Source organism: Pezoporus wallicus, unplaced genomic scaffold (genome assembly GCF_028554395.1).
Source record: "Pezoporus wallicus isolate ANWC-B61680 ecotype Strahan unplaced genomic scaffold, APGP_CSIRO_Pwel_v1 contig_7856, whole genome shotgun sequence".
NCBI lineage: Eukaryota > Metazoa > Chordata > Aves > Psittaciformes > Psittacidae > Pezoporus > Pezoporus wallicus.
This window is the reverse complement of record NW_026639688.1, coordinates 322,063-333,114: the sequence shown is the minus strand read 5'-3', so window position 1 is coordinate 333,114 and position 11,052 is coordinate 322,063. Positions and strand designations below refer to the sequence as shown.

At 46.4% G+C, this 11,052-nt stretch overlaps 1 protein-coding gene across 5 annotated transcripts in view; it reads right to left on the bottom strand.

Moving 5' to 3' along the window:
* Positions 1–1,900: 1,900 nt before the first annotated feature.
* Positions 1,901–11,052, bottom strand: part of RFFL (ring finger and FYVE like domain containing E3 ubiquitin protein ligase) — a 30,170-nt gene continuing 21,018 nt past the window's right edge. For 4 of the 5 annotated variants that reach the window (XM_057415478.1, XM_057415481.1, XM_057415479.1 and 1 more), the window contains 5 exons: positions 7,346–7,750; positions 4,763–4,846; positions 4,176–4,383; positions 2,981–3,004; positions 1,901–2,441 (listed from right to left, as the gene is read on the bottom strand). In XM_057415478.1, the coding sequence (XP_057271461.1) occupies positions 2,260–2,441; positions 2,981–3,004; positions 4,176–4,383; positions 4,763–4,846; positions 7,346–7,750 (903 nt within the window). In that variant the 3' untranslated portion in view covers positions 1,901–2,259. The remainder of the gene's footprint in view (positions 2,442–2,980; positions 3,005–4,175; positions 4,384–4,762; positions 4,847–7,345; positions 7,751–11,052) is intronic. The other variant, XM_057415482.1, reaches the window with a different exon arrangement.

Sequence of the window (11,052 nt, the reverse complement as noted above, 5' to 3'; positions counted from 1 at the left end):
TATTATAAAATTATAAACCAAACTTCTGTACCAAAACTAGGAAGTTTCACCATCATCGTACCAAGAGGATTTAACATGCCAGTTTAAGGAGAATATGAACTTTTAAAGTATGTACAGTGGACATAAAGCACATAAATATTACCCTTTATTAGTTCAGATCATTATATTCCTTTGGATCTTTAATCAGTTTCCTCCACATTTTGATTTTCCTTTAAAAACAACTCAGCCATAAGTAGAAAATCATTTTTGCAAGGGAAACACTGGAGCCAGGAGACAAAAACAGAACCTCCTCCCTTCAGAAAGCACATTTCAGAGTTGGGGGGGGGGGGGGGGGAATCTTCTCATTCCTAAGGTTTCAAGCGTTGATCCACAATTTGATTTATCTGCTGTAGAAAATAAGCCTACCCTCTCCAGGTACATCTGTCTGCAGGGGAATCCTCATCTTCCTGCTTCCCCCCAGCCCTGAGTTTATTGAGAACTATGACAACATGAATTTTCACAGTGAGTTTATGAATGAGGCAGTTCAGCACTTTGTGTGTGTATTCCTGTACCTCTGAGAGGGCCCTGTGAACCTCCTGAAGAGTAAATACAGTGACTGCTTACCTGCCCTTCCTTTCTTTAACATGATGCATGGAACTGTACCAGTGCTCATCTCCTGCTGGAAGCTGTTAAGCCAAATACTAAAGAACAACCTGAACAGAGAAAGAGGGAAAACTCTGAATTCTTAGTTCAGTAAAGCTCAGTAGTGCAGCAGTTCTGCTACCAACTGACAAGATTTCTTCAGCTTAAGTGCTCTGTTAACACTCAGAGACCCTCCACTCCAAGCCAGTTGAGAAACGAGTTGCTACTTATGCAATACTCCATGTTAAAGATGACACCGGTTTAATTCCCTGTTAACATACATTGCCACTTACTGCAACAGTAGATGTCTTTGGTGATGGTTTCTGTAACTGCACTTCTGCTGCTCCAGGAGCTGTAAGTGGACACTTGGTTTTGTGCTGTTGCTCTGCTGGCAGCTGTGCAGAGATGCAGCTTGAACACTAAGTTATCGCTCCCCATGAAGGGAAAAGCTAGACGGGAAAGAACCTGCAGCAGAAGCTACTCAGCAAATGACTTAAAATGAGTGTACAATCCTATGGTGGTGAGAACTTAAGGCATCAAGATTCTGAAACTCAGGGAGAAATACGCCAGCTACAGCTCTCTCTAGCAAGGCTTCCAAATGAACATGCTGCTCCTGAGGGCTTGCACTTGTCATGAATCAAACCGGAGCCTCCTGTCCACCCTCACACGCAGGAGTGAAAATCAATTGCTCTGAGAAGCAGTCTGCATGTACAGGAGTAAGGGTGAGCAAAGGGGAGGATGGGGGAAGCATCTGTAATGATTTGAGGGAGATAAAGCTTCCTTTCTTTCATGTCTCCTCTCTGTAAAGTCACCTGTACTTAAGCATGATTGTGTAACAGTAGAACCCTTACTGCTCTGTAGCTGTGTCTTGGCCTCACTAAACCCTCTGAAAGACTCAAGCCTTCGAATTGTAGCTCCTTAAGTGAAATGAGTTCAGGTTTAAAACTGAAAGTCCGAGGGATCTCCCTGGTGTGCAAACCAACCCACCACAGAGGTCAGGCTCCATGGGCCAGAGCCTCGCTCTTGTTCTGTTTTCAATACTATAAAGTCCACCTTCAAATAAAACCATACAATTGTCCACCGTTGCACTAGGCTAGACGTGTTTATTGTGCTGTGGAGGGGGGAGGCTTGGCTGCCTGTCCTGCAAGCATAGGAGTTTAACATTAAATTAAAGGTAAAATTAACAAGTACAATAAGCTTTCATCTTTGAAAATAAAAGTTGTTGCTGGGCGTTGAGCCTAAGCAGCAAAACAAAGGTCACTGAGATCCCACTGTATTTACTAGTCAGGGAAAATATGAAGCCTCTGCATCTGAGCTTTGGGGTGGGAAGCCAAAAATCCCTGGCTCCCCACCTCTAACGGATCACGTTATCCTCGAACGTAGGTTAATAGTTTGTGTGTCTGCTGCTGGCAATGAGCTCCAAGGAGTCCAGGCACTGTGGTGTAAAGCACTATCATGGGAAGAGCACAGCCAGGCATGGCTTGGGTAAGAACAAGTTTTCTCAGGCTTCATCCTTCCCTCACCTCCAGCTTCCAGTGGGGTCCACGTGCTAATCTCTGACCTAACTAGTAGCTATTTCGACCGTTTCTCTCACAGCAGATGAGGCTTTAAGGCATTCCCAGTCTTCCTTCCGCACGCTTAGGACTTAAAGACATGGACGGCCCTTATCACATACTGCCGGCAGATGGGGCACTCGCTCATCCGCTTCCCGCACTTGGTGCAAGTGACCATGTGGCCACATTCCAGCAGGACACAGTCAATGGGGGCATCCATGCAGATTTTGCAGAGGTTTTCCTCCGTGCCCGGGAGCCCGGCGCCACCTGAGTAAAGAAGAGACCGGGGTTGGCAAGAGACAAGGAAACAGAAGGCAGGTACGTTGTCTCTGAGCAGTGTGTGAGTTGGCTTTGTCCAGCTTCTCTGATGGACTTGTGCACACTGAAGGTCTGAAAAAGAAACGCTTGTGTCTGACTCAACTGATGTGGAGGTATCTGCTCCATCAAGGGGCAGGAAGCTGTAGCTTTTAGAGTCATTTGTGCGATGAAAACAGAAATACCACTGAGATTCTTAGCAATGAAGCAACATGGATCTCTCTTCACTAAGTGACAAGAGAAAACGGCCTCAAGTTGTGCCAGGGGAGGTTTAAATTGGATGTTAGGAAAACTGTCTTCCCCAAAAGGGTTGTCAAGCACTGGAACAGGCTGACAGGGAAGTGATGGAGTCACCATCCCTGGAGGTAATTGACAGACATGTAGATGTGGCACATGGGGACACGGTTTTGGCAGTGCTGGGTTAACAGTGGGACTCGATTTGAAAGGTCTTTTTCAAGTCACACAGTTCTAGGATTAAGAATATCACTTACCAGTTTGATCATCAGTGTCAGAAACTGCAACAGAAGAAGAGACAGTTATTTGGTGAGAATAAGGGGAGCTGGGGAAATAACATGTTTCTCAAGCAGTATTATTAACAGGGGACGAAAGCCTTGAAGGGAGATCACTTAAACCAAAACTGCCTTTTGCTGATCCCCATGCAGGGGCTAAAGCTGAGGCTCTGATCAGAATAGGTTCAACTGACGAGAACCTTCTCTTCTGCTGCGCTTGCACAACAGCCAATGCTTCCCAAAGCTCAGCAGCCACCTACAGTGATGTGTCAATGTTTAACACAGAATCGATGCGGTGCTTGGCTTCCAAGAACTACACTTTCAGTTCCTTTGGTGTTGCACAATCTCACCAATATTGCTGAGCACAGCCAAGACAGGCAACAGGGATTGAGAGAAAAGGGCAAGTGCTGTCAGAAGCACAAGATCCAATGAAAGAAGAACATAAACCCAAAGCAGTTGTCTTAAATCTTGTTATCATTCCCAGAGGACAAAGCTTAGTTTTGAAGACAACAAAGCCACATTGGACAAACAGTGAGAAACAAACCCCTCTATGAAATCAAAGCGTCCCAATCCATTTCTCTTGGAAACCATTTACAAGTGTGTGTCTCTTTTAACCCCAGAATTGCAGACTGGCACCTGCAAGTCTAGCACACCACCATCCCTCCCTGCTCAGCGTGCAGGCCTGGCAGTGCACTGCAGGAATGGCTCTTGTGATCAAGAGTCAAAGCACAGCTCCCCATGGCTGGGCAGCAGTGGGAGCCGCCGTCCCCAGGCACATGCCTGGTTCTGAAGTGCCCGGCTGCTTTTGGGTGGCATTTTCCTGCTCACTTTGCCAGTCACCGTGAGTCGACAGATCAGAGCTTACACTCATCCCTCTGCGGTCGCACATCAGCCGTTCAGCGGGTGATGCAGTGACTCCACGATCCGCCACAGAGGAAGGGTGCAGAGTTCTCCTTTGCTGCTAAGAGAGGGAAGCCACTCTCCAGAGCTACCATAATGCTCTCCTCTTACACAAGTACAAGCAGTGGTGAATAAAAGTTTAGCTACTTTCACTCTTAAGATACGTAACACTTTCTCCTCCCTTGCACAAAACAGATGTTAAGTTCTAGTTCCTTCTGCAACTGTCCATAAAAAGGGAACACCTGGGAAACAGGCCCATGTTTGCTCAGTTCCTTACCTAGATGTTGAAGGTCTTTCTCTTTATAAAGACGAGTCACCCGCTCCAGCAGCTCCCACTTTTCACAGCAGCCTTTGTAGTTGACAAAGTTGCGAGCAAGGATTTCCTTCAGCTGTCGCACGGAGAGCGCGTTGATGTCTCCAATGCTTGTCAGATCAGACAGGGAAGCCTTCCTCCCCTGCACCAGGTTATCTTCGGAGTCTGTAGACTGAAAGGGAACAAAGATGGAGTGATTCTTGCCCTCAACACATAGCTCTACAGCTTAAATCGGCTTTCAATGTGTGCTAGCAGGGATTCATGTTTGGATATAAAAACAACCCTGACTCCTCTGTGAATTCCTCCATCTATCAGAAACACAAGTCCTAGGATGGAGATAAGTCATTTCTATTAGTATAGTGTCCAAGAACACCAGTTCTTTGCACGTGTGGAGGACACAATGATGCCAAAGAAAGGGGCTGATTGGGTCTGCCCGTGGGCAGCCTGAGTTACTGGTTAGCCCCCAGTCTCTCTGCAGTAATGATTCTCTGGCAGCAAATACAGCCTTGAAAACCTGGTATTCCTGGTTATTAATTCCAGGACACACAAACCTGAGTCTCCTCCTCTGCTTGCGCTTCAGCTGCAATCTCGACTCCTGTCAAACCAACTTGGCTTGGAGGCACGTAACCATTTGCCTAGAAGAGGAAATAAAGCTTTCACCAAGAGCACGTCTGTGTGTCCAAAGCGAAATAAACTCACTATTCAGCATGACCCTGCCCATGGCCAGGGGTTGGAACCAGATGGTCTTTAAGGTCCCTTCCAACCCAAACCATTCAGTGATTCGAGGATCATTCTGTAACTGCAAACGCTGCCCACTGGAAGCACAGACTGCAGCACAAAGTACAAGTGAGGCACACTCACAGGAAGCTTTTCCTGTGCATCACTAACAAAACCAAGCTTAGAATAAGTAAAACTCTGAAACTGAAATCACCATCTGACCCTTTAAAGCCTCACTTTATTTAAGCCCTGACAAAGTATTTGTACAGCAAGATCCCACATAAGGTTCTTATGAGGCTGGATCAGGAGGAGACCAAATTTATACACACACACATATATATGCAGCGCACTGCAGTGTGGCAGTATGCTGTGGTACGGTATGACAGCCCTGGTGGTACACTGCTGCCAGTACAAGGCTCTGTGTAACACAGCTCAAAGCCAACAGGTCATCTTCAAGTAACCACAAATACCTCCAGGTGGGTTCTGGACTGGACAAACAGGAGATATCACATGAAGGACCACCAGCAGCAAAGCTGGAGATGAGGAGGAGCAGCTGCTTTGAGCACTTAAAGGAACTGCAGTGTCATTCAAGCTGACTCCCCCCCCCCCCCAAGCAGCTGCCGTTCCCCTCTGTGGTTTCCCTATGACAAAGGAGACTGTAACGTTACCATCCTACTTATCTAAGTGGGGACTTGTTAATATTTACCAAGTAAGAGGATAACGATAATGATGAAAGAGCCTGAGCTGCAGCAGGATGTCATGCAAATGAGACAAGCTGACATGTGTCACGGGGGCAGTAAGGGAAGACAACAGAGCTGAATGTGCTGGTAAAAACTGGAATGGCAATAGCCAGAAACCAGGCAATGAAATGGTCTTTTAATGATTTGTGAGAACTGTCCTGCCAGGAAAGCTCTTCTTTGGCACTACACACAGCTGCTGAGGAAGCAGGAGGTACATACACTTTCACAGCTTTGATCCATAGGGAACTAAAGACACCTATTAACTTCCTAATAGGACTAGGAGCAGATGTCAAACACGGAGTAAACTTTCCATAGCAGATAGCAGAAAGACAAACAAAGCAAAGTCAATGAAACATAATTAAGCTCCAATGCCCCTGCCGTGGTTCATTACAGACTGCAGAGTGAATAACATCCTCAGCTTTGCCTTCTCTTGGTCTGAGTGCAGAAGGCATCAAAAACCTCACCTGTACTGCAATCATCTCATCAGTTTCAGTTCCAAAATGGCTTTAAACTGTGCTTGTGTCTTGCACATGAATTAAACAACAATAGTAACCATTTCTTCTAAGACCTACAGACAACTGTCAGAAAGCCATCAACATCAACACACCAGACAGATCTGAGCAGTGACACAGCCATCGGGTACCACAGCAATCAGCCACAGAGGATCTAGTGGCAATGGCACATTTGGACCAGAGCACCAGAGGAAACGCATCTCAAAACAGTGGTGGAGTTGTCCGAGTGAAGGTTCAGCACTGCCCACCAAATTCCATAGTGTAGAATGGGAATAGCACATCAAAGCTGGTGGTGGCATGTTGAGGTTTTGGCTGGGATAGAGGTAATTTTCTTCCCAACAGCTGGTGCAGTGCTGTGGTTTGGATTTAGTGTGAGAACAACGCTGATAACACACCGATGTTTTAGTTGTTGCGACGTAGCGCTTACCCAAAATCAAGGACTTTCCAGTCTCTCCTGCTCTGCCAGTGAGGAGCTGCACAAGAAGCCGAGAGGGAGCAGAGCCAGGACTGGTGACCTGAACTAGCCAAAGGGATATTCCATACCACAGAACATTAGACTCAGTACAGCAACTGTGGGGAGTTGGCTGGGGGCTGATCGCTGCTTGGGGACAAGCTGGGCATCAGTCAGTGTGGGGTGAGCAATCGTATTGTTCATCACTTGTCCGTCTTGAGTTTTATTCCTCTCTTTCTCATTATCATTGTTATTACATTCTACTTTATTTCAACCATTAAACTGTGCTTATCTCAACCTGCAGGTTTTACCTTGTTCTTATTCTCCTCCCCATCCCACCAGGGAGGGGCAGGGGGCAGTGAGTGAGCGGCTGCTGGTACTTAGTTGCCAGCTGGGATTAAACCACGTCACAGCAAGTCAGTTTTACACACAGCAAGGCAGTGCAAACTAATTCGTCTTGCTTCCTAATCACTCTGTAAGAAAGCAAAGTTCTCACTGCAAAATCAAAACCAAACCCAAATAGAGCACGTATAAAACACAACAGAAGTATTTTGTCATCTGTTCTATACAGAACCCTCCTTGCTTTTTACGCAGGTATAACATAACACTTTTCTTGCCACACATCTACCTGGAAAACCTCATGCACCCTCAGTAGCTAATCCAAAAATAGAGAGGAATGAGGTTGCAAAAGATGCTTCCGGCTGGAGACTGTACCTGTTCATGTTCCTGAGCTAGTGAACTTGAGACGGGATCTGCAGACCCTGGAGACGCATCATGTGAGGTAGAAGATGCTGGGCCGGTTGGTGGGAGAATCACGAAGCCTTGCTGTCCAGAGGCACTAGTATGAAATGGATTTGTTCTTATCTGATCTTCCTGGGTAATTACAGGCTGCTGGCCAAGAATCAGCAGTACCAGGTCCTCCTTTTCACGACACAACTCTGTGGATACCTCGTGGAGTGCCAGATAGTCTCGCAGATCCTTCACCTTCATCTTTATCAACTCCTCCCGCTGAAAAGCCGTGGCTCGGAACCGCTGGCAGAGGTGGCAGAGGAGGGGACCACCGTCAGCCTGGCTGGAGCAGGACGTACAAAAGTTCTTCTTGCAGTCCAAGCAGACGTGCTGGTAACGAGAAGGAAACAAAATCAAACCCATCCATGACCTGCAACAGAGGCGCGCGACAGCTGCGGGCAGCGCTCCCCTTCCATCTGAAAGGCAAAGGAAGCAACAGCCTCTGATAAAGCATCACCAAAACCTCCTGCTTTATGAAAAAGCATCCAGTTTGTTACTCGTGTTCCTAGAACAGGAAAACCCCCATTTACCCAGAATGAAAAGTTAGATTCTTAGCCTCTTCCCTCAGACGACAGGCATTTTCCGCACCTTATTCAGGACCTGTTCATGCAGTTTAAGGCACAGGTGAAATCAGGAGATACCTGTGAGGCAGCAGACTTTGAAGTAAATTACACCTAGTTGTGCACTGCTTCATAAAACAACCAAACCCCTGCAAATTAAGAAAGCCCTGGCACTGGAGGGAACCACTTAAAACCCTTTCTCCATTTCATCAATGTAATACTTGCTATGAGTGACCTTCCCCCTTGGTTTTTCCTTCCTCAATTTGCTGCAGTCACTGAATGAATCTTTTTTTTGCCATAAGAGGGAAAGGAAACGGCAATGCTGAGTGTCTGACAGACATCAAAGAATCCAACATTTATTTATGCAACAAAAATAGCCAGCTTCTGCTGAAAATACCAGGCAGGCCATGTGCCAGCTAGGTGCTAGGCAGAACGTGTTGGAAGGTTTGGAAACAGCAGGCCCCGGGTGTTTAAATCTCTACAGATTCAGTTCTGTTGGTCAATGTCTCTATTTTACCCTGTTCTGGTCTCCTCACTCAGGGCTCCATTTCCAAGCACTCCCAATCCACAGTGACTTCTGCAGACACTTGGCTGTTCAAGTGGGAAGTCAAATCCTACGTTTTCCAATAGGAAGAGCAGCAGAACAGCCCCACTGCGTGCCTTTTAAAAAGTCCAGAGGGAAGAAAGAACTGGTTTCAGTGCTGCAGAAGACAAGCACCTCTATGAAATGCTGACATCCTGAGCCTTTGGAGCCATGCCAGGAGAAACACACGTGTGTAGTGTATGTGAGCAGAGAAGCAACAAATACCAACTCAGAGACAGAAATATTGCTTCATGAGCTGCTTCTCCTGATTAAAGAACGTTTTTAACTTCACAGTGCAAAGCAAGCAGATGTTCCTAATGGTGGAAATGCACTACTTGCTTACATGAGCTCCTTCTGATCCCCTGGCAGCCCCCTTGCCCCACACACCCCTTACAATTATAACCAACAGGCTTCTCATTTAGACCCTGTAATAAACTTACAGTGACAGTGGAAAGAATCCCCATTTCCTGCCTAAGCATTTTAAGACATGAAAGTTTCTACCACAAAGAGAACCTCTGGTCACGCAAGCTTGAAACCTCATCTCCAGATTGCTGTTTGGGGGCCTGCCAAGTAGAAGTGACTTCCATCAGTGACACAGCAAGAAAGGAAGGGCAATTTCCACATACCCATTTTGAGAAGTTTTGCTTCACTTGGTCATTAGAATAGAAGCCCATTAGTATTTGCCTGTCTTCTTCTGACCTTACAATTGCAGGAGCACTCAGGGTAGAGACAAGAACTACTGGTTGTGTGCATGTCTAGAGTAGGGGAACAGGCATTGCACAAAGGCAGAGGAATGGGAAATAACCCCATTGACAACACTCCCCCTCTCTCAACCTTCCATCTGTGACAAGGGAGCAATCAGAACTGAGGAAGAAAACAACCAAACCCCAAACAGCCCTGCTTTGCTCTGGGCAGGGGGAAGCCTGCACCACACTCCAAAGGGAACCATTGTGTGGCCAAGGACCTTCCAGCCAGAGAAGTCCTACTTATTTACATGGTTAGACATCACGTAAGCAAGCCCAGAACAAGGGCTGCATTATCCAGCACGGGGTTTGGAAGCAATTAACAGTAATAACACAAGCCTGCCTTAGTTATCAAATGATACAGTTGAGAAGTCAAAATAAACCCAGGCCTGTCTCTGGCTTATCAGTTCACCAGTAGGATTTATCTTCAGAGGAAACAAGCTCCCCAGCCTGTACCTAAGCATTGAGTATTTAAACACGCACAGAAGCTGTCTGGAACCATCTCAGCATTAAGCAGCTTTTACAGCTCTTGAGATATTTGCTGAACTTTAAAGACACCAGTCTCTTCAGAATGATTACTTCCAAATGTTGCTGTAAATGAAAACCTGTTCTGAAAAGGTCAGGCCACTTCTGACTGATGCTCACCGACAGTCACAGCGTGGGCAAACCCAAGTGAAATGCTTCAAATCAGCAGCCTGTCCAGAGTGGAAGCTGCTCCTGGTTGGTTGCTCTCACAGCCAGTCTCCCAGAGATACCAGGATGGGGCTTTGATACACTTGGCTCTCGTCTGTATGCAGGATAAAAGAAGGAATGCCAACGTTCAAGCTCTCACTACAGCTACTGTTGTTCAGGGGTTTTTTTAACCTTACACTCCAGCTTGCCAGAGCTTTTCCTGTAAGTATGCAAAGAAAAGCATCTTCCTGAAAATGTCAGCCAATGGAAGGCACTGAAATCAGAAAATGGGGGAGGAAGGAATAACAATGTGACATATCCCCTGAGGATTCCTGCCACAGCCTTCTAGCAGCAGAGAGGGAAATGAAGGATGCTCGGTTTACATTGGAAAGATTTGGGGGAAGCGGTTTGCTGCAGAAAACTAAGGTCAGAAGTCATCAAAGAGAAGGAAAACACCAAAAAACTCAGAGATTTTTGCCCCCGCAATTAAGTTTTACATCCTTTAAAGATGCTCCAGCAGTTACTTAAGAGTGTCTCATACGTACATTCAAATGTCCCCTACCCTGACCCTTTTAGTAGGTGCCATGTTGGACAATAATTCCAGTACAATTAGGATAAAAGGCCAGGCTCTCCCCATGCCACCATCCTGCTTTGGGGCTGGGGGTTGGTTTTCTTTAAAGGAATCTAGGTTATCCTTATGGTCACCAGAGCAGAAGGAATTCATTTTTGTCCACTGTATTCCAGCAGAAACATTAACTGGACACTAGAGTTCAAAGGTATTGACTCTCCTGGCAGAGACTGCAGAGTTTTCCATGCTCTTGTTGCAGCAGACTGAGATCTCATACACTTCTCAGTCCGGATCAACAGCATTAAAGAATTAACATGGCCACAAGCATGTCAGTGTTCTCTAAGTTCTGTATTCAGTTCTCTGCTGGAGAGCAGGGAGCGGTGGAGGAGCTCTAGCAGACTTCCCAGCAGCTGTTTGAGCTTTGCCACCCAGCTCAAGTCAGTCCCAGAGATCACTGCTCTGTGGTTGTGGTGGCAGAAGGAAGGTGGAATGAAGGTTCAGGAGCC